The sequence below is a fragment of the Kwoniella shandongensis genome, chromosome 1 (assembly GCF_008629635.2).
Source record: "Kwoniella shandongensis chromosome 1, complete sequence".
NCBI lineage: Eukaryota > Fungi > Basidiomycota > Tremellomycetes > Tremellales > Cryptococcaceae > Kwoniella > Kwoniella shandongensis.
The window spans coordinates 323312-347045 of NC_089287.1; the positions used below are offsets into that span (position 1 = coordinate 323312).

A 23734-nucleotide genomic window follows, 5' to 3' on the forward strand; every position below is an offset into this window, starting at 1 on the left:
CTCACCAGGGCAGAGTCGCGCTTCGTCCTTCGAATAGAATGCGGTGCATCATCATTGTGATTATACTGATAGTAGTAGGATCATATCAACCTGTCCCGATCTGCGATCAATGCAACCAAACTGGCAAACCATAAACTACCGGTGCCGCTCCTGTCAGATATTTCAACTTGCACTCATCCCTCGCCTTGTTGACAGCTTCCGCTGTCGACATCTCCGATAGAGGCAATAATGTCGCAGGACGTGATTTGGAGAGCGGGAGATGGGCCGCGTCAAGATGGAGTAGTTTGAATACTTGTTCGGAGAGTCGATCGATATCACGATCTGTTACGTCCCATAAATTGGCAGTGAGAGATGGACTACGGTTGGGAAATGGTCACGATCCAAGGTCAGCTCCTGTTAGGATAAGTGAGAGTTCGGGAGAAGGCGGAACTTACCACCCTCCAACCATGTAGTGCCAAGCTGTTCCGGTCCTATCGAAATCACCTTGTTCGCGAAGATGACCGGATGAACAACCCCACAGCATTGTCGTAGCACATTGTGGGAGATGTCTGATCTTGTGCGATCGGATATATTGTTCTGCACCACCGTGTCCGAAGTACCTATTTCCCGCGGGTCAGCCGCATTCACGATCGAACGCGACTTGAAGAGCAGCACTCACAGAACCAGATCGTAGTCTCTCAATGCTGCACACATCTCCAGCTCTGTCGGAGCTCTACCTGCGATCCCCTTCCATCCTGCCTGCTTCACCATCTCCTCCACCCACGGCTTGAAATGATCTTCCGTCCTTTTCAGATCCCCACTAGGGTTCAAGATGTAGAACGTCCTCCTCGAATTGACAGTCCGTTTCAAATACGTTTCTGCCTTGGTCGTGTTTGTAGTTACAGATTGAGTCAAGGATGGTCGAAGATGTTTACCCATCGCTACTTGGTCGAGTAAAAATGGTAAAGATGGGATTCGACTGACTGATCTCCCTCGTAGGATCGGGATAGACTCCCAAGGGAACGATTGGACATTCTTGTCTAGTGCCAAGAAGATGTGTTCGTTGATAGTTCCGGATGGAGATGACTGAGATTGCTTCGCTTCAACTTTCTCCAAAGCCATCTTTACATCGAGAGCGATCTGATTGAGCAGCGACACTTGTCAGTACCAAGAAAACGGTCGTCAATCAAGCGAGTATGTACTCACTTGATCAATATCCAGCTCTGACAATGCCACAGGTACCCCATGGAATTGATAGATATCCAAGATGAAATACACAAGGTCCTCCACTTCTTCATCTTTACATTTGCTCGATAAAGTGGCGAAACATTCGAGCAAAGCCGCGTCCAGGTGAACTTTGGTCGCGCTGGAACCTTTTGCGTTAGGTCGGGCACCGCCCGATAAAGCAGCACGGAAGATCTTCTCCAGTCGTTCTCGGAAATCGGTGAGATCGATCTTGGCAGACTGAGTTCGAGGGCTCAGGATAGTCTGAACGCCGTCAAAGATTGCATCAGCCACACCTTTGCATCACCCCAGCTGCATTGTCAACAGAACGTCACATACCTTGAAAGCTCCCAACCAGACGAATTCGATATTAACGCAGAGCTCCTCCATCCTCTTATCCAACGCATGTCTCTCCGCCCACCAAGCCAACTTGCCCTCTGTCGTGCTGACGTTTTTCGCATTTCTCGCTCCGTCGTTACTACACTTGATGATATCTCCCAGCTCAGCTACGGCAGCGTCAAACGTCCAAATGTCCTCCTCTCCTTCCCTTCGACCTTGTCGGTCCAACGGGAGACAGAAGACAATGGGTTCGTGCGACCGTTGATGACGTGATATAAACATGGTGTTTCGGTCTTCAGAGACGTTGATGCTCACTACTGCCCATTCGGGTGGCAGAGAGTCAAGTGAAGTAGGTTCAGGTGATACAAGTGGGTTCGCGAGGTATTTGGCTTTGATCATGTCCCAGTACGAGCGTAGTTGACCGTCATGATCGTCCAGGTCTTCGATATCACTGTCGTCCGACGTGATCGTAGGAACCGGGACAGCCTCGATTGTCGGCCACTTGAGATCATCGACCTGTGCGTCGATGAATTTGCAGTCGATTGCTTCGAGTAATTCACGCTGAAGAGTGATCGCTGAACTGGAAGCTAAAGGTGGGTCAGCTCAGTGTTTTATCTTCGCGACATCTGTGCTCACCCAATACGCCAGCAGCTGCAGAGGTGATCGCTATCGAGCCCTGTCCCAAAGAAGTCTGGAATGCTCTCAACAATGCCAGGGCGAGACACGCCTGTCTGATCCCTTCAATTCTTCCACTGCCCGCCACGAGTGCCAAGGCGTCAAGGAAAGCCTGTTCAGCTCTAGCGAGCACACTCTGGATACTGAGTCGCGTTGACTGTCGGTCGTTCACCCGCTTTTCGGAGTTGCCCATAGGCATTGCCACAGCTGAAAACAACGTCAGCTTGTGGCAGATACGGCCGAACAGGCACATGGGGTAACATACCTGATTCTGTCAAAGAGCTCATGAACAAATCAGTCTTGAACTGGTTGAATGCCTCGTGAAGAGCGATCCGTCCCTCCAGAAGAAGTTCTTCCGCCTGCGACGTTGATCGCTGGTCAGCACCACACGCTTGCGCAAAACCAACCACTCACCTTAGCCATTGAAGACGAAGGCAGGTTCTTGATCTGCGCTAACAGGGCTTCACTTTCTTCTCTCCCTCCGGCTTCGCGAAGTAGCCATGCTACAACCATCCAGAATATCAGTCTTGTGAAACTTCGGCCAAATGCGACAGGACGTGTTGTCACTTACCATGTTGTCTCAGAATATGTGCTAATGCAACGGGTAGAAGAGGTTCTTTCCCGCCTACACTCTTCCTCGGGGTCGCTCCTGCTCTAATACTTGAGGTCGAAGCTGCAAGCAAAGCATTCTTCTTCGGCCTGAGTACGTTGTCTATCAGCCACCAGTATTGTCACCGTAACATGGTACTCACGTAGGTAACATAGCTTCGGCAGCCACAAAGACTTCATCGAGACCCTTGATGTCGTTGGAAGTGCTTTCAAAGATTTGATGTGCTTCCTCTATCATTTCTTGACGCGAGAGTAAGTCACCCTGGATACGCCTTAGGTCGATTGCATCTGGTCCATCGGCCTGGAGTCAAAAATATCAGCGTCAACTCCCATATCCTGTTGTATAGCGGCACTTACCAAGCTCAGGTGCTCTGCGGCCTTTTGCAGTCTCTCTTCCACCTCTTCATACTTCCTCAGCCTGAACAAGATTTCAGCTTCTCTTGCTCCTACCCTTGCATCCATCCCTCCGCTCTTGACAGCTATGCAAACACTCCCTGCCAATTTCAAGAAGTACTCGCAATCCTTCACCGAACCTCGGTTGGCAAATGCACTGGCAAGGTCGAGAATTGCATCCAGGAGACCTTGGGCGACATGCCATTGGAGACTGCTGAGGTGTTTTCCGGAGAACTGGGAGAGTTGAGATGGAGGAGTTACGGTTTCGTCTTTAGAGGGCTCGTCGGCTCCTTTGCCAGTAGGCGCTGATTTGGATTTCGCTGAAGGGACGCTGAAAGGATCATCGTTGGAGGTAGTGTCAGATGTAAAGGTTGATGCCTCATTTGAAGGTAGCTGAGAAGCGATTCGACAGATAGTGTCGGACGCTCGACTCCACAATCTGAAAGCAGCAGACAACTGCATGATCGTCGCAGCCGCGTTATCCTTCGAGCGTCACATGTTCAGCAACGTTCACAGAATCATCCAGCATGCCACTCACCTGAGCATCATGGATCGCAGCTATAGCAGTTCTAGCTAGAGCAGCTCTTTCGAGAACTCCACAGCGATCGACAACTCGGATTAGCATCGAACCAGTCTTCACTGCTTGGATGTCCTGATTGAGCGAATCGGCCTCGTCGAATACTTCTTGCCTGTGAAGGGACGTCAGTGTTTATTTCATGACCACTAGGAACAACTTACGCCTTGACGATGTTTCCCGTGCCAGCGAGATAAGTGCTCCAACGAAGGAGCAATTCAACTCGCGTTCCAAGTGAAACTAAGACCTTGCTTTCCGCGACACATTTATTCGCTTGGGAGAAAACAAAGCCCGCTCTCGACAGTTTACCCAGTTTGTAATACTCCGTTGCAAGTTGCGCTGACTGTTGCACGTAGTCTATCATCGCTGTCAGTTTACACTGTTCGGGTTTGAAACGGGACCTCTTAACTGACCATCAATGAGATCTTCTCTGCTTCGCTGGAATGCCCTAAGCAGCTTCAGAACTTCGATTTTACCAAGAGCATGCCCAAGCAAGCCCAGTAAGGTGGCGAGCGAACCTGTGTTTCCAGTCAGCTTCTTTGCGCTCGCAACAAGGCCACGCACGAACTCACCTAGCAGTCGAGTGAGACGTCTGAGATCGTCATATAACATCGCGGGCGCTACGCTCGATCGTCGGTTCGCCGCAATACCAGAGGTCGCTATAGTCGTGAGTTAGCTTCTCAAGTCAGAATCATGGTTGCGCCACGTTGCGAGTAGCGACCCACTTTTACCGGCAGCCTTCGCAACAGCGACCGTCTTGCCCAACGCCGTAGCTGCTTTAGGCTCCGAAACAGTTCTTGTCGTCCCTCTCGTCGACCTAGTGGCTGCGACAGCCTTTGTCGTTGTACTTCTACCCAGAGGCTGTTTCTTCCTCCCAGTCTCCTCTTTAGCTTGCGCTGAGTTCACTGTCGTAGAAGCGGAAAGCGACGAAGGAGGAAGTACAATCTGCCGCAACGCTTGAACGGCTTTTGTTGACGCTTCGGCCACCGCTTGCGATGGGTCATCCTCGGTATGATAGGCTTGTAACGCTCTCAAGATCAGAGAATATGATTGATACTCGTTTCTGTATGGGGTGAGACCGATATCTTGACCGATATCCTGCGTCGATCATTAGTCATGCACTCTATAGCGGCAGAGGCGCATAACTCACTGATGAGGTTGACAGTCGATTGGCCTCCGTTTCAAGGAAGGAGATTCTGTCCTTCCCTTGACCTGAGGAAGCGACAACACCTAGCATCATGGCAATGACCCTAGTGGCCGATTGTCAGTCAGGCCATCCTCACTTCCATTCACGAGGCACCAACCTTGTTCTCCGAATAGGGAATTCATTATCGTAAACCTCCAACAAAGCTTCGCCCAACTCGATGATCACTCGTGCCACTTCCGCCCTCCACGACCCCTCATCTAGTAGAAGCATCAATTTCTCCCCTACAGCACCTATAGCGCCTACAGGACATCTATTTTCTTGCATCATTTCCACAATCTCACGAGCGTGACCTGTAGCCAGTTCAGGCTCGAAGTTGATCAGGGCTGAAAGGCGAATGACCGAATTAGTCAGTTCCGTGAAAGCTTCGAATGTCGGCGAGATAGGTTTCGACGCAGCGGCCGAAGCGAGTTTCGTCGTTGTGGAGGAGGTCTGAGAAGCAAAACATCGAGAGTAGGCCGTAAACATCGCCTGTCAGAAAAGTTAGTTAGTAAATTTCATCAAAATCAGAGTGGAAACTTGCTTGCTTGTCGCCTGACTTCTGATGACAGCCGGCCAGCAGCTCCCACCTCCTCCCCAACGTCTCCCTCAACTGTTTCAGACCTTGGTCTTCATCGTCCTGACTCGCTAAGCTCAGTACGTCTTCCGCCCACTCGCAACTCCACTTGACCAGCGGTAACGCTTCGTCTGCTTTGCCTTCTTTGTAGAACCTCCCTCCCACATTGTATGCACACGATGACATACATCGAAGCAATTCAGTTTGATCTTCGAGTTTCAATGCAGCTTGAGTTCCATCATACAGCTTTCGAGCACGTATGAGGAGGGACGAGGAGTTCGCGGTGGAGTTTTGACATGTTCGGATGACAGTGTCTATTGTGCCGCAAACAAGGTCGTGGATGAGGGTGTTGTCCTTTCGGAGATCGTTAGTCACATTCTATCTACCATTGGTGGAACCTACAAGATTCGCTTCTTGCACAATCGTCTCCGCCATGAGGATACCCTCGCGAAGCCATTCATCCACTGACCCAACCAGGTTTTTCCACTTCGAATCGTTCGCGGATTTGTCCGGAACCTTCACGCACGCTCTCCGCACACGTTCCCAAGCTCTAATAGCTTTGCCCACAATCGCCTTTGCTTCTTCATCATTAGGGAGTAATACGATAGCACGAGACAAGATTGTCAGTTCTTTGGAAGGCAGAAGTGGTTGATCTGCTGCGGTGCCTTTCAAGCCCCGAGGAGACCACAATTAGTGGTACGCATCGTGTCAGATGACAAAGCCACTCACCAGCTAACAACTTGTCGAACGACAAGCTGGCCTTGGCTAGATCTCCACATATTCGTGCGATCTCCGCTTCCGGATCCGCCATCTTCGGCGATGGTTTCCTTACTGGCGTCCGTGATGCCTGTATCGAGGAGGTGGACGGAGGGGTTGCCGGCTGATCAGAAGGTTGTGTAGACGATATGGATGTCGAAGCGGTCATGAGAGACAGAGCCCGGTCAATGAGATTCGAATCTCCCAGCTATTATCGACGGATATCAGAACCCCACACCTGTCCGTTCAGTCGAGATAAATCAAACCTACCCTTCTGCCCAACCCTATCCACATTTCCATCAAACCCAGCCATCCTTTCCCTCCGAACCAGCCTCCCCGATCTTCCTTCCGATAGTCTACCATTCTCTCGACCCAGTCCACCAGCTGTCCCACTGTCTCGGCGGCCTTTCTCAAATTATCCTTGACTTCATCCGCTCCTACGAACGTCACGATAGCTCGATGCGTTGTGTCCCAAAACTGAGTAGGGGTGTTTTTGCAATCGGGCATAATGGATATCGTCAATGATAAAGCTATGAGAGCGAGATGCCGCAAGTGTAGATAAGCCGTAGAGGTTGGTGATAAGGTGAGTGAGCTGATCTGGCGGTATACCGAGTGGAGGAGAGATGTAGTGGTTGGACGCGGAAGCGAAAGAGCGATCTGGAGGGGATTGAGCCTATCGTCCGTCGCAATGGGTAGTGAAAGGGCGGGTAGGATCTGCTGCTTTGTCAGCAAAGTATGTCTACCTTGGTTGCAAACTACTCACCTCGTCGGCACCTTGGCTGAGCACCACCAGGGCGATCCAAGCACTCATCATGGCTGAGAACAAGACATGTTGTACTCCTTCTACCACCTCGCTACCGGCTTCGGGTGCAGCCAACCAAGCCGCTTCTAGCCATTCCTTCGCTATTGGTGGTGAACTGGTAGTTGATCCAGCCTTGAGATTGGAGGTAGATCCTAAGCGAGAAGTAGTCGCAGTACTTGATGTAGCCGCCCGTCCGGTCGATTTCGAAGAGCTGGACTGTCCCCGCGAAGGTCCTGATGTCGAACTGCTTGGCGGAATAGGTAGCTTTTTCGGTGTATACAGCCTCAAAACCCAAGGGCGAGCAATGACAAGCATCTCCATTGCTTTTCGATGCTTCACGTCTAATATCAGTGATCTCTACCAGAAGTGAAGGGGATAGAGTGTAGAAATGACTCACCATTCCCATTGCCAGACATCTACTAACGACACCTTGACAAGCCTTCTCGATATCCACTCCCTTCCCACCTTTACCCAGATGTCCAGCACTTTCCAAGCTTCTCAGAACCTTGAAAGCGACTTCGCAAGTTTCTATCAGACTCCCCACTCTTGTCCCCGTCCATATCTCAGGGTCTGCGTCTGTGCCGCTTGATGAAGTTGGGCTGTCATGTCGATAACCTGATTGTTGAGCTGCGGAAAGTGATTTGATAGAGGTGTTGATGGCTAGCATAGCTGATTTAGCTCTGTCCGAGGGTCTGAGCGATGTGTCATTGTCTCTTGCCCATGGTAATGACTCTTCCAGAGAAGTAGGAGTAGGTCCAGGCGTGGCTTTGCCCTTGCCCTTGCTAGCCGTAGTGGTGGAGGTGGTCGTAGTCGTGGTCGCCTTGACTGGTCTTCTAGCGACTGTTGAGGACGTTGGAGCTCGTGACGAGCTCGCTACGGGAGGCTTGTCGTTGCTCTTGGCAGCGGCGACTCTGGTCTTTGCTGAAGGAGCGATCGCCAATTTGCCCAGACCGTCTGCCAACTTGTCCGTTTCCGTATCGGCATCCTTGACCACCTTCGTTCTACTTGTTCTGGTCGATGCAGCTGTTGTCGTCGCACTAGCCGTACGAGCAGGTCTCTTGACCGCTGTCGTAGAGCTCGACGGACCTGCTCTTGTCGTTGTCGTTGTCGTAGCAACCTTTGCTACCGCCATTATCGTATTCCGTTGACTGAAAGAGTAACACATCAAGGAAAAGAAAGAAAACACGTTATTAGTTGACGCGTGTGGTGGATCCCTGCTGCCGGCCGAGGCGGAGTGATAAGGATAAGCAACAACAATGAAATGACGTGGATTATATTGAACCCCTCTCAGATTTGATCCCGCTCAGCCCATCACCCTTCGCAACCGATTTTGAGGATTTCAGTGTTCTACACTCTGTACACAAATATAATCATCAACTAGACAACGCTCCTTCTCTCTCCTTAGTCACAGCACACAAAGCAAAGACAAGCTCAAAATGGTGAGTGGTCAGACTTTGACAGTCGAATGACGAGAGATTAGACCTGACGCTTCACTACAGATCATTCCCGTTCGGTGCTTCTCTTGCGGTAAGGTTATCGGTAACCTCTGGGACAGTTACCTCGAACTTCTCGCTGCTGGTGTGGATGAGGGGTGAGTTGTGTTACCTTCAGCCGAGAAATGAGGAGACATGCTGACAAGTGAACTATCCGCAGAGAGGCTCTCGACAAATTACAATTGTGAGTTGAAAGAATGCTTCTCCCTGCTGCCAGGGAGGTGTGTCAGGCACTTGACCCCTTTTGCTGACACTCGGGTTCGCAGAAAACGATATTGTTGTCGACGAATGGTCCTTACACATGGTGAGTCGAAATACCTGAGACGTAGTGCTTTGACAAACAACTGATGTATCTATCTTATAGTCGACCTGATCGAAAAGCTCCTGATGTATAACCGTATGTTGGCCTCTTCCATCCCTTCACTCGGTCTCACTCCTGTCGTGAGTGATGATAAGCTGACATGGTATCTTCCGTAGCACTCTCACGGGATCGATAATCCTCTCATCTCCTTCTCCACACCTATACTCAACTACACTTATACCCTTGTACGATACGATGCCACCATTACACTAGCCCAATCTGCTCAGGCGTATCGCACATTGATTGACATCATGTCTCTCATGACATAACGCTTCTTACTAACTAATCACTACCAAAAGTCCTACTATTGATGACTCAGTCTCAATACCGTCTCAATCCACCCTCACCACCAGCACACCATACTCCCTCTTTCCCCACGCCGAAACATTCTACGCCGACCGCTTCCCAACCTGCAAATTCCTCCTGTACCTTTGCGGTGTACTTCCCTTCGCCTCCATCCCTCCTGAGACTAAGACGACAAGGCAATCCCGCTGCTGTACCTACGTACAGCTCGACTGACTCTGAGGAGGAGCCGGAGGGAAGACCGAACGCCAAACTATATACAGGCGATTCGTTACGCCGTATTGTTGTGATTGGCGTTGTTGTCTCTGCGTTGCCTTTCGATAGGGTGGTAACGTGTCGTACGGTCATTATTCCCGTCGTATGACCTGTGACGATGGTCCCGCTGGTCTCGTCGTATGCTAGACAAACAAGATGCCCTTCTTCTTCCGTAGTGTCTTTCACCCACCAACCTTCACCATCGAACGGTTGTACCCAAACACCTTCTTGCGTACCAACCACCAACACTCTTTCTTGATCTTGCACTCCCAATGCTCTCAACCCATCCTCATCCTCCACCACTACGAAGGCTTCCACACCCTTCTTCCCTTCCACGGTCCACTTCTTCACCTCGACACCTTTTCCTACGTCCCATAATCTGATTGTCCCATCTTTACTACCGGAAAGAAGTTGTTTTCCCACTCCTAGTATAGCTGTGCTAGTGATCGCTCTGGTGTGTCCTTTGAACGTACGAGGATTGACACCGTCTTTCCCGAATACTCGCAGAGAGAGATCAGACGAAGCGGTCAGTATCACCTGAAGATCAAAGCCGTTGGAGCATTAGCCATTTTCTCTTTTTAGCTATGAGATGGGAGCGGCAGACCTACCTCTCCGCTAGGGAACCACTTGACGTCCCTCACATCGCCTACATGGCCTTGAAGTCGTACTGAGTCCTTCTCCACGCTTGCGTCAGACGATATAGGTAAGATGAGAGCATACCCATCCGGTCCACCAATGAGGATGTGCGACGATTTCGGATTGAGCGAGAGGGAGTTGATTTGAAGTGGGGGCTATGAAATTCGCGCAATGTCAGCTATGATAGGACTTCCCCAGAGGTGTCTTGTGAAAAACGATGGTCCTCTCGATGTGTATCAAAGAGCAGAGCAGACGATGTGTGATAGAACTCTCGACTCACATCTAATGGGGAAGTTTTCTTATAGGGAGGATGTATGACCTGTCTCGGAAATCGTACTGGCAAATCGTGAATCCCAAGCTTGGACACCGAAACTACAAAGTTGGTCTAAACAAGCCAACCTCCAAGTTAGCGCCATATCTTTGCCATGTCCATGTCCATGCCAGTGTGCCCACTGGACGGATGTCTGTGCGCATTACACTTCGTGTGTGTGAAGAGATACTCACCTTCGATTTCCGCTCGACTTTCACTCCTTCTCTAGAAGTTAGGGATGATCCTCCCCCTTCTTCAAATTCAACTCTCGCTTTGCCATGTACGGATGTCGAGCCGACTTGATACTTTGTAATGAACGATATCAGCCGGCGGTTTTCAAAAAGCAGCAGGAAGAATCAGGTTCAGAGAGATGTTATGTTTGGGCGTGGTGACACTGTCATAGGTAGTTGAGAGGACGTAGATAGATGACAAATTAGGGAGGAAGAAAGCACTCACACCTGATATCCAGATATCTTCTCTTAAAACGACACCTTGTTCTACATCATCAAATACAGCTAGAGCGTCGTGCTGTGTTACTCAAATTAGCAAGTGACTCCGAATTTCGAACTAAACATAAGAGTATGAGTTTCCGTCTGTCCTCTGGACAAGATGATCGTCGGCTCTAGATATCTGGTAAGACGGTCGAGTTGACCGACAATAGTAGGCATACAGCTCGAAGACGATCAAGGAAGGACGAAACAGGTGAGAGGCAAGCCGCACTTACTTGGATATCGACATACGGTAAGTTGTGAGTCTCCTTGTCCTTCGACATCTTTCTCTCTCGACACTCTAATGACAGGGGATGTACTAGGCAGTTGATGATATTGTAAAAGGAAAAAGACGGCAATAATTGCATAGCTTGCGCGTTCGTTGATCTCTGCTCGACATTAACGGACATCATTCCGCCGTTCACCTCGCCGCCTTTTCCGACGGAAAACACCGCCGAAACCTCGTGCTGCAACTTCTGTGAATTCTACGCTGGACCGTCATAATATGTGCATCGTGATCATTGACACTGTCCTCGTGGTACACCTGATCCTCTTTGTTCTGCTCAGAGTCAAAGCACCACGGCTTCCCCTATGCTCTTGCCCACTGACTATCTGAACATTGCCTGTACTCTTCTCGTGATATCGTCCGGAGATCCTCTGAGATCTGCAAGTGTAACAACAGATAACATTATCAGCATACTATTCTCAGTCTTGACATCAAGCTCCTTCCTCCTCCCGTCCAGCTGCCTGAGCTCGTGATCACATGAAGACACATCGCCAGTCTTTACAACACTCACATTTCTCCACGCCTTTCCCGGCACATCTGCCCCAAAACCCTTCATAACCCCCTCTTACGATCCCTTCCACCTCTCTCCCAACTCTATCTCTCATCTCTGGATCTTGTCGATTAAGAGGATAGTTCCCACATATCCCTTCTAGCTCTGCTAATCTATCGAAGAACGCTTGGGCCGAATCTTTCAGATGTTGTTTTTCTGAAGAGGGGACTGTTACCCCGAATCGGGGAGTGTTGTTTTGAGTAGATGTGAGGAGTGAGACGAGCGATTGGAACTCGTGCAAGTATTGGCTGTGAACATTAGAGTCATCAACATCTCATCCCGATTCCTTCTGAGAACAAGTCTACGGTCCAGTATCACTCACCTCTTGGCCTCTCGGAACGCTCTGTTTAACATATCTTCAGCGCCGGGACCGATGATGTCCGAGTTGAATGAGCTGGTAGTGTTTCGGATATGTGATACTATACACATTATTAGCACCAGTTTCCACCTGATCCGGGAACGGTCCTCGGTCCTCGTGGCAGCAACTTACGATTGTTCAGCAGGAATGCCTGCCCAATTGGCCGTCTCATAGTCCTCGCTCTGCCCTCGAGATGTATCATGAGTGTTCCCAGAACGTCAGCTGTAACGAACCAGGAATCAGCTTTCGCCTCTTTCTTCGAACTCAAGGCCTCTTGGCTCCGGGCGAAGAGTGTCTCGCTTCCCGGCTAACAAGCAATCCCACTCACCAACAAACAGATTCACAATTCCCCCTTCCTCCCCCGCACTCCTCACACTGCTCGGAGCCTCTTTCATCCCCATCAACCAACTTCTCTCCGAATGACTCTTCCCCAGTAGACCCTCTACCACACTCTCGTACTCTGGTAAAGTCTCCAAATACCCCAAAGTCGAATATGTTACTTCTCCAATACTCGAGCTGGGTGGACCGTCCGTCTTCGCTGTGCGAATATCGACCAGGAGTTCAGGGAAAGACCGAAGAGATAGACTACGTAGTGTAGAGACTGGGAGATTGAGTGCTGATTGAAGGTCTTTGGTCTCAGGTGTAGACGGGGTGGAAGTGGATTCGAGACAGTGTGAGATGATTTCGTCCCAACTTGATTGGAGAGCAGTGAGAGATGAGTACAGGTCCAGAGCGATGAATGTGTGTGAGGATAGAGCTCGTTTGAGCGTCGATAAGGTTGGACTGATGGTGTTGTTCAGCAAGGCGAGAGGTTGAACAAGTGTCTGGGTCAATAGGTATGGTGGAGGATGAGAAGAGAACAACGTTGTGATGAGCATTGTCTCGGCCTATGGAGATGGGCGAAGAGCGTATCAGCACCTTTCTCACTGATACGAAAACAGGCAGTCGCAGGGACTCGACTTACCTCGGCCAACACCATCACACTTTCCCACAAGCCCACAATACCCTTGACCTTCTCCTTTCCTCTCCCCTTCCCGCCTTCCCAAATCCCACCCTCATCGGCCTCCTCGATGCGAGACACCAAACTCCTCAGACTCCTGCACATCCAATCGCCACGCAGCTCCGAGGATCGGGCGATCGCATCGTCAAAGATGGGCTGGACGATACTGGTTGTTTTGGGGGTAGGGTTGTTAGGTGAAGGGTTGACGAGTGAGTTGATTTTGGAAGTAAGAGGGAGGAGAGTGTTGAGTGGTGGGAAGAGGTTGGGAGGGGTTGGTGCGCCTGTGCGAATCGACTCAGCAATACTGGACCGCAAATGTAGCTGTAGAATGGATGACAGATGTGTGGATGCTCACCACTACTGAGCAGAACGTCAACGTCAATCGTCCTGCCCGTGCCTTCTCTCGATATTTTCAAGAATAGCTGGACCATCCCCGAGAACCCAATTTCGACGAGCTTGCTCTGCGAGGTGGAAACGAAGGGGGTTAGTGATGTCCCCTGAAGCAAGTCTGGTAGCCGCTTTTCAGCCAGTGAATGGGGGAGCAATTATCTCCCTCCGCATTCTGCTGCTCCACCACAAGATGACCCTGCGAGACCTTAAGAGTGGACTCACCAGATCCTTGACACCGGCTTCTCTCGCTCCTCCTCTACCTTCTATGAGACCCCTCCACATCCTCTCCAGATCACCCACTACGCCATCCAACGCATTGAAATACTCCCCAAGACTCATGATATCCGGACCTCGGGTCAAGAGCGCCGTCTCATCAGCCGGAGAAGCTGTCCCACTAGCTGGTGCAGAGGCTATAGGAGTCAAATTTCCTCCTCCAGCGGAAGATAGACCTAGGTGAGGAGCTTGTTTGGTGAGGAAGTGGGATTGGTTGATTGATGATATCGGTGAATCGAGTGAATAGCCTTTTACATTTGTGTTCGCGGTGGTAGTGGTGGTGGTGGTTGATGAGGAAGAAGGTGTACGAGATGATTGAAGAGGTCTGTTGTAGGTCGTGCTGGTGGTGCTGGGAGGAGGGAGAGAACCTCCATCGAGTTGGAGTAACACAGCATCGATATCTATCAGGCAAGCAAACATCAGTTTCACCGAATTGATAATGATTCACCTCGCGTCCCAGCGACGATTGCGCATAAAGGGGAGATGGATATGCTGCTCACTATTCGCTTTACGAGTGAGAGGTTGTAAGCCCAATGGCGCAATCGTCTTATCAAGTCGTGAAAGTCGAGTATCCAACTGACCCAAAATATCTGGCATCGTCACGAAAATCAGCTCATAGCTACAGCTACCCAAAGCCAGCTCATAAGGAATGCGACGACTAGGAATGTCGTAGCTTGAGGTGAGGCGGTGGGCGTCAGGTAGACTTACTGGTCATTCGTTGACCTAACAAGTTGGTCTTGAGCAGATGTTGATCCTGTTCACGAACGGGGAGGGTTAGTACCAACGCTCCGGTGCTCGGTAACGGACTCACCAGCAGAGCCAGATCTGCCTCTTCGTCCATCTTGAGACTCTATATGACCCAACTTCCGAGTTGGTCAATAGTGATGGTGGACAGCACAATTGATGTGATTCAGAAACTCGGTCAGTTTTACGCGGATCACCCTTGTCACTTGTCAACAACCGTCCATTCGTCATTCCTATCCTCGCGGCTGTCATCCGGTGGAGGTAAATCCAACGAGTGAGTAGCCTGCTCCTGCATCCATACACATATACAATAGCACTGATCGCATCGTATTGTACGAAATCGGGTATACATATATGCTTCGTGTATCTCAACACATACGTGAAAAGTTCCAAAGTACCATTACCGTATCCATTTCATCCAAGCCATTATTACCATTAAAGCCATCCATCAATCACGTCATTCATCTCATCTTCATATTCGGTCATCACAGTGACTATCGTTTAGAATAGACACACGCTGCACGCACGATTGAACAATCAGCCTCAATAGTAGGACTTTCCCGTGATCCCTTTGCACTCACAAGTTACTTGGGAAGTCAGTCCTTCCGGGGATTCTCCTCGCCTCGTCCAACAATTCTCCAGACCACCATCCGTCCTCGGGAGTGCTAGTTACCGCAATGATATCACCAGCTTGGAAATCGAATTCAGCGGCGGATGACGCAGAGTAGTCATATAGTGCTTTGACATCTGTGATGGGTGTTTAGGTGTCAGTGACCAACTTGCAAGGAAAAGTGCATAGAAAAACTCACAGAACAAAACGGGTAGACCAGTTGTTGACCATTGTCCGGTCGGAGCTGTGTTAGGTGGAGGTTGGTTGGGCTGTGGGCTAGGACTTCTATTGATACCGCTGTATCCCTGTGGCTGTTGTTGCTGCTGGTGAGGCTGTGGGCTTGGACCTCCCCTGTACCCTGGATACTGCTGCTGCTGCTGGGCTGCTGGGGCTGGACTCGCCGATCTTGCATACTGGTTTGCGGGCGCAGGACTCGCTGAGCGCGCAAATTGATTTGCAGGTGCAGGTGACGATTGGTATTGAGGCTGTTGATTGTACGACTGTTGCTGCGGTACAGCCGATGGTCCACCAGGGTAGCCGTTCGCCTGGTAGCCTTGCACGCCGGGTGAAGCAGGGTGTTGTTGGTAGTTCGGTTGAGGTGGTTGACCGCCGTACCCTGGATATTGCTGCGGCTGCTGCTGAGCAGGCTGCTGAGGGTATTGCTGGTATGCCGCCTGAGGTTCTCTTCCTTGACCATACGTGGCTTGTTGTTGAGCTGCACCCCCATAGCCAACTGGAGCCTGCTGAGGCGGCTGACCGTACCCCGAAGTCGGTCGGTTGTTCGATACAGATGGCGGAAGAGCAGCCGGCGAGGTTGCCACCGGGGATCTGGCTGGCTGTTGACCATATTGCGACGATCGTTGGTCTCCATATTGCTGTTGCTGGTGCCCTTGCTGAGGTTGTTGAGCCCCATACTGCGAGGTTCGCTGACCAGGATAAGTCGACAAAGGTTGTGGAGGTGGGCCCTGAGATTGTGGCGGTTGTTGAGGTGCATGTTGTTGTTGTTGCTGCTGCTGCTGTTGTTGCTGTTGCTGCTGGTATTGACGCCTGTACTGCTCAGCCATTGTATCTTGAGCGACGCCACCTTTCGCGTCCAAGGCGATACCAAGGTTCTGTGGACCCAACGAGCCTTGCGGCACGACGGGACTAGGACTAGGGGAGCGGAATGCTGGAGGCTGCGGGCTTGGAGACCTGTTTCCAGCTCCAATACCCACAAAGCCTTCTCGTGCTCTAGCACCTGGCGATGGGGGTGGTTGTTGGGCTTGCTCAATGAACGAGCCTGGTCTGGAATGACCTGAGATCACTGACCCAGCCCTAGACCGACTTCGCTCACTGCGCTCCCCAGGGAATGCTTGGTGATATTGAGAAAGAACCTCGTCCGCGATATGTGTGGCAGGCTGACGAGGAGCCTGCATCATAGCCGGTGACGGCCCACGAGCAGTGCCTACTGGGGTTGTAGGTCGAGATGTAGGGTGACTACCAACGATATCATCGGCAAAGTTGGAGTAGTTGACGCTTTGTCTCTTGCTTTCAGGACCTCGAGAGGACTGATGTCGGAACTCGTCCATCGACTTCGCCAGTGCCGCCGCAGTATGTCCACCGGGTGGGGGAGAGAGTGTCATATCGACAGACCCTCTAGACTGTGCGGGAGGGACTCCGTGCTGATATGACATGCGGTTTGGAGCAGGAGAGGTAGGTGACTTCATTCCGGCGCCATACTGACTGCCTCTGGCGGAGCCGGAAGCAGAGACTACAGACTCGGCTCGACGATGAGATGCGTTGCGACGAACACTGCCGGGAGGAGGGGGTTCTCGTCGAAGATCGGCAAGTGCTTTCGCCATGGGATCTTCTTCGTTGTTGATATCCCGAGGAGTGGGCGGACCCTGTCTGGAAGGCACTCTAGGTTCTGGCATGGTCATGGCGGGAGGTACAGGCGGAGGAGGCATTGATCCGGTTCGAGATGTGTTGTCTTGCGGAGGGGGCGAAGTAGCTGAAGCCAAACCAGGCATAGCAACGCCACCGAATGGCGGTTTGAAAGACGACTGCTCTGATTGGGCAGGTGGGGCGTAACTAGCGGGCTCATCTCGCAAAGTAGTTCGTTGCAAATCATCTGAAAGACCCCTGACGGATGGGTCTGCGTGTCCGTTGGTCTGCGCTGTTGATGGTTCAGGATGCTCCGCTTTGTATGGTACTTCTTCGTGCTTGATCTCTTGTACGGACTCAGGTTGTTGCTCTTCTTGGGGAGGTTGACGGGTCGCGACAGGCATCGGCGGTCGACTTGAGATACGGTTAAATTGGGCGACATGGAAAGCAGGCTGAGTGGGGTAAGACTCGCCAGCGGAGTAGTTGATGAACCGGGGTGGATCTGAGCAGACAAGTAGGTAAGCCGACGCCAATTATCACGATGAGTGTCGACTAGCTTACCTGGAATCATGTCACCAGTTCCCCAGCCGCGCACGAAGTTGAGCATATCGTTTTGTGGCTCAAACTGTTCCAACCTCTCTCGTATACGCTCACAAGACTGGCGAGATATTAGCTACGAATGCCTTCCGTTACAGCCGGGCGGTGACTCACACTATCGTCTTCCACGCAGACTTGCGACACAGCATTGGCATAAACCCAAACAAGATCCTTTGTGATGGCCAATCGATCCTCTTCCAGATCTTGTACGTGCTATAAACCACGTCAGCCGGCCTGATGGCGGTTGTGGCTAGACGACTCACATCACAGAAGCTCTTCCACTCTGATTCCCACTTTGCCTGTGTTTGCTCCAAGACCCTAACAAACTGTCTGAAATCCTGCTCATCCGGTCCGATGGTTTGTCGTACTCGCTCAAGCTTGATTTGAAGTTTTTCGAGCTCCTTGCCTTGGGTCAAAGAAGATTGAGCTGTGTACGAGTTGAGCTTCAAGCAATCTTGCTCGTATCGCTCTCGAGCCTTCAAGGAAAAGACTGATTAGTTTCATGCGTACAGACCAGACTTTCTGAGGCAGCAAGGCTTACCTTTTGGACATGTCCCTCCTGAAGACCCTTGTTCTTATACGCCTTCTCGATGCTCGCTTGTAATCCCTTTTTCAGGTTTGCCAACCTAGAAACCAATTCTGAGGTAGGCTGTTCCACCGTCTGCCGGATCTCGTTTCCAAGGGAAGCGTGGTAGTTCCCTTGAGCAGCGGTTTCTGTAAGAAGGTTCTGTAATGAGTCGGCAAGTTCTCCGACCTCGTCTTTGCCGAGAGAGTATTTAGAGAGTTTGTTCAATCGTTTGGCGTAATCTTCTTCGATTGCCGCTCTGTCGGAAAGGATAAAAAGATCATCAGTATGCAACTACGAGCATTGAGATTCGAAAGTAGTGCAAAAGGGCCTTGTAGCACGGCAAGTCTCACTCACCTTTCCTTCCAAAACGTCTTCAACTCCTCCACTGTCCTTCCAGCACCTCTCAACCTCGCCATAATCACATCAACTCCCCTATCTCCCTGACCCCAGAAAGCATTACAGAAATCCATCCTTGGATCTTGTAATTCTTCCTCTCCATTGACATGACCGTTGGCACCGCTCCCATGATACAGTCTTGATAACGATGTCGTGGATTGTGAGCGGTGAGGCTCGGGCGGTGGAGCTTGTACCATAATAAAGGTGTATGTTTATAGTCTCGGTCTGAGACTGTTTGTTATCGTTGTATACGTTTGTTTGAAGTAAATCTCGGTGGTGATATCTCTCTTCGATATCCGCAGTGGTCGTTATGGGTCGTTACGATTGTTGGTTGCTAGGAGCACTGATCAGCGATGAGTGGCGGATGGATGCAAGTGGATAGGAATAAGATGATGGATTGTGGATTGTTGATGTTTCGTCTTTGACTCTCTCTCTCTTACTCTCTCTCTCTTCTGACGTCGAACGGCATTCACGCGCGCACAGCATCCCTGATTACTGTATTTATTTCATTGTCCCACTTAGTCAGTCCCAGTGATGATAATGTGATTCCCCCGTTCACGTGACATGTTCGATCGCACCGATATTGATTTCGGGCTATCGGATATCCTTTGAACCGAACGAATCGTTTAATTCTCTTTTGGGGGGAATGGAGGTTGCTGAACAACAACATTCTTCTACTCAATCAGCACGTAGCACTGAGCACTGCGTAGCTACAGCTGACCGACGGGACAGGAACAGCGTTCCCATCCACCTCACCTCTCCTTCCTCCCTCTTCATTCCGAGACCTGCACCGCACCGGTCTCATCGCCGACACCATGCCTCTCCTCTACCCCAACTTTCGAATACATCAAGTCTTCGGCGGTGAGCTACTCAACCCCATAACACTTGTGTAAGACCAGAGCTCACGTAGCAACATAGCCAACACTGAAGTCGGGAAGACGCTTCTCACCACCGCTTTGGTCCGAGCCACAGCTTCGCGTTATGCTGCCACCTTGAAGCAGCCCGAGAAGAGGGTCTTCTACCTCAAACCAGTCAGTACAGGTCCAGATGAAGAGTCGGATGTCAGGTGAGTCACATACATGTGTCGTCACAGAAGGCCTCTCTCATCAGCTTTTAACGTCTCACTGCCCTCCTGTAGCTATGTGGACAGAAACAGCGCTCCTCATACACCGTACATATCGACCAAGAACCTGTTCCAGTACCGGGAACCTATGTCTCCTCATCTAGCCGCCAAGCTCGCTCCAGATCTTGTGAGAGTTGACCACCGATTCATTCAGATGTCTTGCTGACAGATCATGTGTGCAGCCTTTCCCTGAGACAAACGAGGAGCTAGTCCGAGGCGTGGAAGCTTACACTTCAGGCTGCGTGAAGGAACTGAATGGCCGAGAAGGAGCGCTTTTCGTTGAAACTGCTGGTGGTGAGCTGTCTAAAATTCCGAAACGATGAAAGCTTAAACCTCTTTCGGCGTGCAGGTGTTCACTCTCCCGCACTTCATCCTCCCCACACCCAGTCTACATTCCTTCGGTCACTCCGTCTCCCTTCTGTTCTCGTCGCATCACCACACCTAGGTGGGATATCAACTACCATCTCAGCATACGAATCCCTTCTCATTCGAGGTTACTCGATCTCCGCCGTCTTGTGTCTCCACGACCCTTATTACCGAAATCACACTTTCCTAGAGGACTACTTCAGGGATCGCAATATCGGATACTGGACAATCAAACCTCCTCCAGAAAAGTATGGAACAGTGGCAGAAGATGGTGTTAGATTACGGAAGTGGTACGAAGAAGTCGAGGGTCTGGTGGGAGGAGAGGAAGGCGGTGGTGTAGGAGATGCTTCGCGGTGGTTGGAAGAGGAACATAGGAGACGGATAGCAGAGCTGGACGGGATGCCCCAACGGACGCTGGATAGCGTATGGTGGCCATTCACACAGCATGGTTTGGTAAGTCAGATATCCACAGGTCCTCGTTTTTTCGAGGCTTGAAAGTACATTGCAAGCTGACGTCCTTACAGGTCAACAAGAAAGAGGAGGTCATGGTCGTCGACTCGGCTTATGGTGACAACTTTGACGCCTACTATACGAAGCCTGCGTTACCCTCGACATCTTCGTCGCCCACCGTTCCTGAACAAGAGGACAGTCTGCTCAAGGCGTACTTCGATGGCTCAGCCAGTTGGTTCACGTGAGTCTCCAAGCACGATGGAAATATCTTCGCCTGCTGACGCCTCTCAGCCAATCACATGGACATGCCAATGAGGCACTCACACTAGCAGCTGCCGAAGCAGCAGGTCGATATGGACACGTCCTTTTCCCAAGCGGTACCAACGCCCCCGCTCTTCAGTTAGCAGAGAAGCTCAAATCGACTGTTGGCGCGGGGTGGGCCGATAGAGTCTTCTACTCCGACAACGGCAGTACCGCTATGGAAGTGGCCCTGAAGATGGCCTTAAGGGCTAGCGGTAGACGGTATGGCTGGGACGGAGAGATGGGTGGAGACGTTGGCGTTATCGGTCTACGTGGTAGTTACCATGGAGATACTGTGAGTACAGAGCTGCTAGTCGATCTATCACCAGGGCTGACTAGCTGGCAGATTGGGTCAATGGACGCTACGCCAGCTTCGACCTTCAACAACGCTGTAGACTGGTAGGTGTATTCAGGTGGCCTTGGTCGAATGTCCGCTCATATCCTGTTCAGGTATAAAGGTCGTGGGCATTGGTTCGCCCCTCCCATGGTCCAGTTCGTGAATGGCAAACACACCGTCTTGACCACTGGACCAGATGAGTGGTCAGCACTACCTGATTCCTTACGAGCCGAGTCTACTGCGACGCCAGACGGCTGGACGCTCCCTTTCTCATCCGTCAAGGACGTCTACGACCTTTCAACCCGCACTATTTCTCCTTTGGCAGACTATTATCGATCACATATCCGTACAACTCTCGAAGCACTGGTGAGAGAAGGCAGACAATTTGGCGCTTTGGTCATGGAACCGACTTGTCTCGGTGCAGGTGGTATGGTCTTCGTTGATCCGCTCTTCCAAGCTTGCTTGATTGAGGTGGTTCGAGCTAGCGGCGACTTATTCGGTGGGAAACACTGGGAGGGACGATCTTATGAAACGGAACTGAAAGGGCTGCCTGGCAGGGAAGCGGCTGAGTGGCAAGGTCTACCTGTGATATACGACGAAGGTGAGCTGAGACATGGGTTTGGGCTGCCAAAGACGCGCTAAGCTGACAAGCACTGCCCAGTCTTCTCTGGATTGCATCGATTTGGTTATCACACTGCGTCCACGGTACTCAAGCACAATCCTGATATTTCAGCATACGCCAAAATCTTGACCGGCGGGCTTCTACCCCTCTCTTCTACGGTCGCGTCGAAATCGATCTTCGAAGCGTTCCTTTCTGACAAGAAAATCGACGCGTTGTTGCATGGACACTCATACACTGCCAACCCGATTGGATGTTCCGTTGCTCTCCGAGCTATCCAGCTCGTCGAGGAACATGAAAGTAAGGGTGGCTGGAAAGACGAGAAGGCGATGTGGGGAGTCGCTACAGGTGGTGATGAGAGATGGAGCTTCTGGGACGAGAAATTTGTTAATGGTGTGAGCAAGATGAAGGGTGTCAAGGGGAGTATGGCGATGGGTACGGTCTTTGCGCTAGAGCTAGAAGATAACGAGAGTGGTGGGTCAGAACTTGCATCTGTCCAAAGAGGCAAGACCGAGGGTTGTACTGATCGTGTTTGTATTAAAGATTACTCATCTCACTCTGCGCTCAACTTCTTAACATCGTTACGAGAAGAGATTGTCACGTCAACAAAGGACGACATGACACCATTTACACCGTTCCAAATCCATTCTCGACCACTCGGTAATGTAGTTTACATCATCACGAGTCTGTTCACCAAGAAGGAGGTGATGAGAGGGATGGAGAGGGTTATCATGAAGAAGCTAGGGGAGCAGTCGTCGTAAATCCTTAAGATATACGTATGGCGGAGAGCGGATGACACGGTTGAATCCCCGGAATGGTACAATCGGATATCTTAGTAGTTAGATTAGCTTATAGATGTCAGAGATGCACCATCAGCTGCCTCGATCAAATTTTCGGTCAATACTTTTTCCAGTAAGCCAGCTTTCTATTTGCATGTCGCACGAACGATAACTCGTCCAACCTCTCTGAATGACTCCCAATCAGGTTTATACATCTCTTCATAACGTCTTGTCTTCATTACGTCGGATCCGGTGGGGAGTTGGTTCCAAATGATTACAACTTGATCTGCCCATTAATTCCCCCTTGATAAATTTTAATCAGCACCGTCCTTGAAACCTGGTGTGTACTTGTTTTCAGCAAAGCGATTCCGGAGCACCAAAAAACCCTGTTCACGGTCATTCGAGCAATAGCTCTTTGGGTGATTCCACGAAAATCCTTCTGCAAATCAGCGATGGAAAGAATTTGCGATTTCTGTGCTCAAAGGAGTGCTCCAGTCATATGGTCTGTTCTCCGCTCACCTAAAGTTCGCTCTTATAGGACAAGAAACACCATCTGAATTGAATTCCAAAGCGATGCAAGCCATTCCCAGTCTTTAAACAATGAAACCGGTAAACTATGGCTGATAGGAAGCAATCACTGAACCGGAACTTGCTGGTTGAGATTATATGTTGTAAAAAGCAACAGCTTTCATCCAATTCTTGTTCGTATAACGGTTAGTATACTCGCTTGTCATTCAACTTCGAAGCAATTCGAAGCAACCGTTTGTTCGCGGGGGACCAGGGTTCGATTCCCTGACAGGAAGTTTCTTTTTGTGTTTGGTCGCCAATCCTTTTTTTTGGGTGGTCATCTGCGTAGCGAAGGAGGTATACGTTGCTACACGTGACCATCAGACGAGTGTGTGTTTAGTCAGTTGTACGCAGGTTGGGGAAACAAGAAGCTAGTGAGTCGAGCGAGCCGATGCGTGCCGCGGAAGAGCGATGACTTTGGCTCTGGAAACGTATCTGTGCCACCACAGGAAACGGACACTCTCGCTGTTCCTGAGATCAAGCGACAGTCGAACAACCCACACTTTCGTTATTCATGCTTTGTCACTCAGGAGCTAGGACGTGAGGAGCTGTAAAGAAGACTCAACTTGCGCAGAGAAGCTGCATGATATATCACATAGCG

At 50.6% G+C, this 23734-nt stretch overlaps 6 protein-coding genes across 6 annotated transcripts; 2 read left to right on the forward strand and 4 right to left on the reverse strand.

Moving 5' to 3' along the window:
* Nucleotides 1–106: 106 nt before the first annotated feature.
* CI109_100135 (uncharacterized protein) lies at nt 107–8243 on the reverse strand (the record flags this gene model as incomplete). Its single annotated transcript, XM_065966726.1, has 24 exons — nt 107–356; nt 435–599; nt 659–1119; nt 1186–1467; nt 1543–2129; nt 2179–2424; nt 2483–2576; nt 2632–2720; nt 2789–2877; nt 2970–3127; nt 3184–3702; nt 3758–3908; nt 3958–4150; nt 4207–4311; nt 4366–4452; nt 4519–4891; nt 4944–5043; nt 5098–5468; nt 5521–5907; nt 5956–6218; nt 6283–6517; nt 6580–7023; nt 7073–7444; nt 7509–8243. The coding sequence occupies 24 exons, from the start codon at nt 8241–8243 to the stop codon at nt 107–109; spliced, it is 6756 nt and encodes a 2251-aa protein (XP_065822798.1).
* Nucleotides 8244–8547: 304 nt separating this feature from the next.
* On the forward strand, nt 8548–9234 carry CI109_100136 (DNA-directed RNA polymerase I, II, and III subunit RPABC5; the record flags this gene model as incomplete). The annotated part of the gene is made up of 6 exons (XM_065966727.1): nt 8548–8550; nt 8611–8702; nt 8765–8788; nt 8871–8908; nt 8969–9045; nt 9193–9234. The coding sequence occupies 6 exons, from the start codon at nt 8548–8550 to the stop codon at nt 9232–9234; spliced, it is 276 nt and encodes a 91-aa protein (XP_065822799.1).
* Nucleotides 9235–9286: 52 nt separating this feature from the next.
* Nucleotides 9287–11241, reverse strand: CI109_100137 (uncharacterized protein; the record flags this gene model as incomplete). The annotated part of the gene is made up of 6 exons (XM_032007954.1): nt 9287–10060; nt 10132–10314; nt 10440–10544; nt 10664–10774; nt 10926–10997; nt 11194–11241. 6 exons carry the CDS (start codon nt 11239–11241, stop codon nt 9287–9289), a joined length of 1293 nt encoding a protein of 430 aa, XP_031857740.1.
* Nucleotides 11242–11565: 324 nt separating this feature from the next.
* On the reverse strand, nt 11566–14655 carry CI109_100138 (uncharacterized protein; the record flags this gene model as incomplete). The annotated part of the gene is made up of 11 exons (XM_032007953.1): nt 11566–11621; nt 11755–12041; nt 12116–12212; nt 12284–12373; nt 12480–13038; nt 13116–13432; nt 13507–13612; nt 13764–14215; nt 14315–14404; nt 14523–14568; nt 14626–14655. 11 exons carry the CDS (start codon nt 14653–14655, stop codon nt 11566–11568), a joined length of 2130 nt encoding a protein of 709 aa, XP_031857739.1.
* A 480-nt stretch (nt 14656–15135) lies between these two features.
* Nucleotides 15136–18789, reverse strand: CI109_100139 (uncharacterized protein; the record flags this gene model as incomplete). The annotated part of the gene is made up of 7 exons (XM_032007952.2): nt 15136–15305; nt 15368–17533; nt 17593–17689; nt 17743–17841; nt 17892–18104; nt 18170–18452; nt 18551–18789. 7 exons carry the CDS (start codon nt 18787–18789, stop codon nt 15136–15138), a joined length of 3267 nt encoding a protein of 1088 aa, XP_031857738.2.
* Nucleotides 18790–19407: 618 nt separating this feature from the next.
* Nucleotides 19408–22548, forward strand: CI109_100140 (dethiobiotin synthase; the record flags this gene model as incomplete). The annotated part of the gene is made up of 11 exons (XM_032007951.1): nt 19408–19453; nt 19511–19658; nt 19731–19842; nt 19898–20009; nt 20065–20534; nt 20606–20772; nt 20823–21126; nt 21178–21230; nt 21282–21769; nt 21830–22261; nt 22331–22548. The coding sequence occupies 11 exons, from the start codon at nt 19408–19410 to the stop codon at nt 22546–22548; spliced, it is 2550 nt and encodes an 849-aa protein (XP_031857737.1).
* Between the last annotated feature and the right edge of the window lie 1186 nt (nt 22549–23734).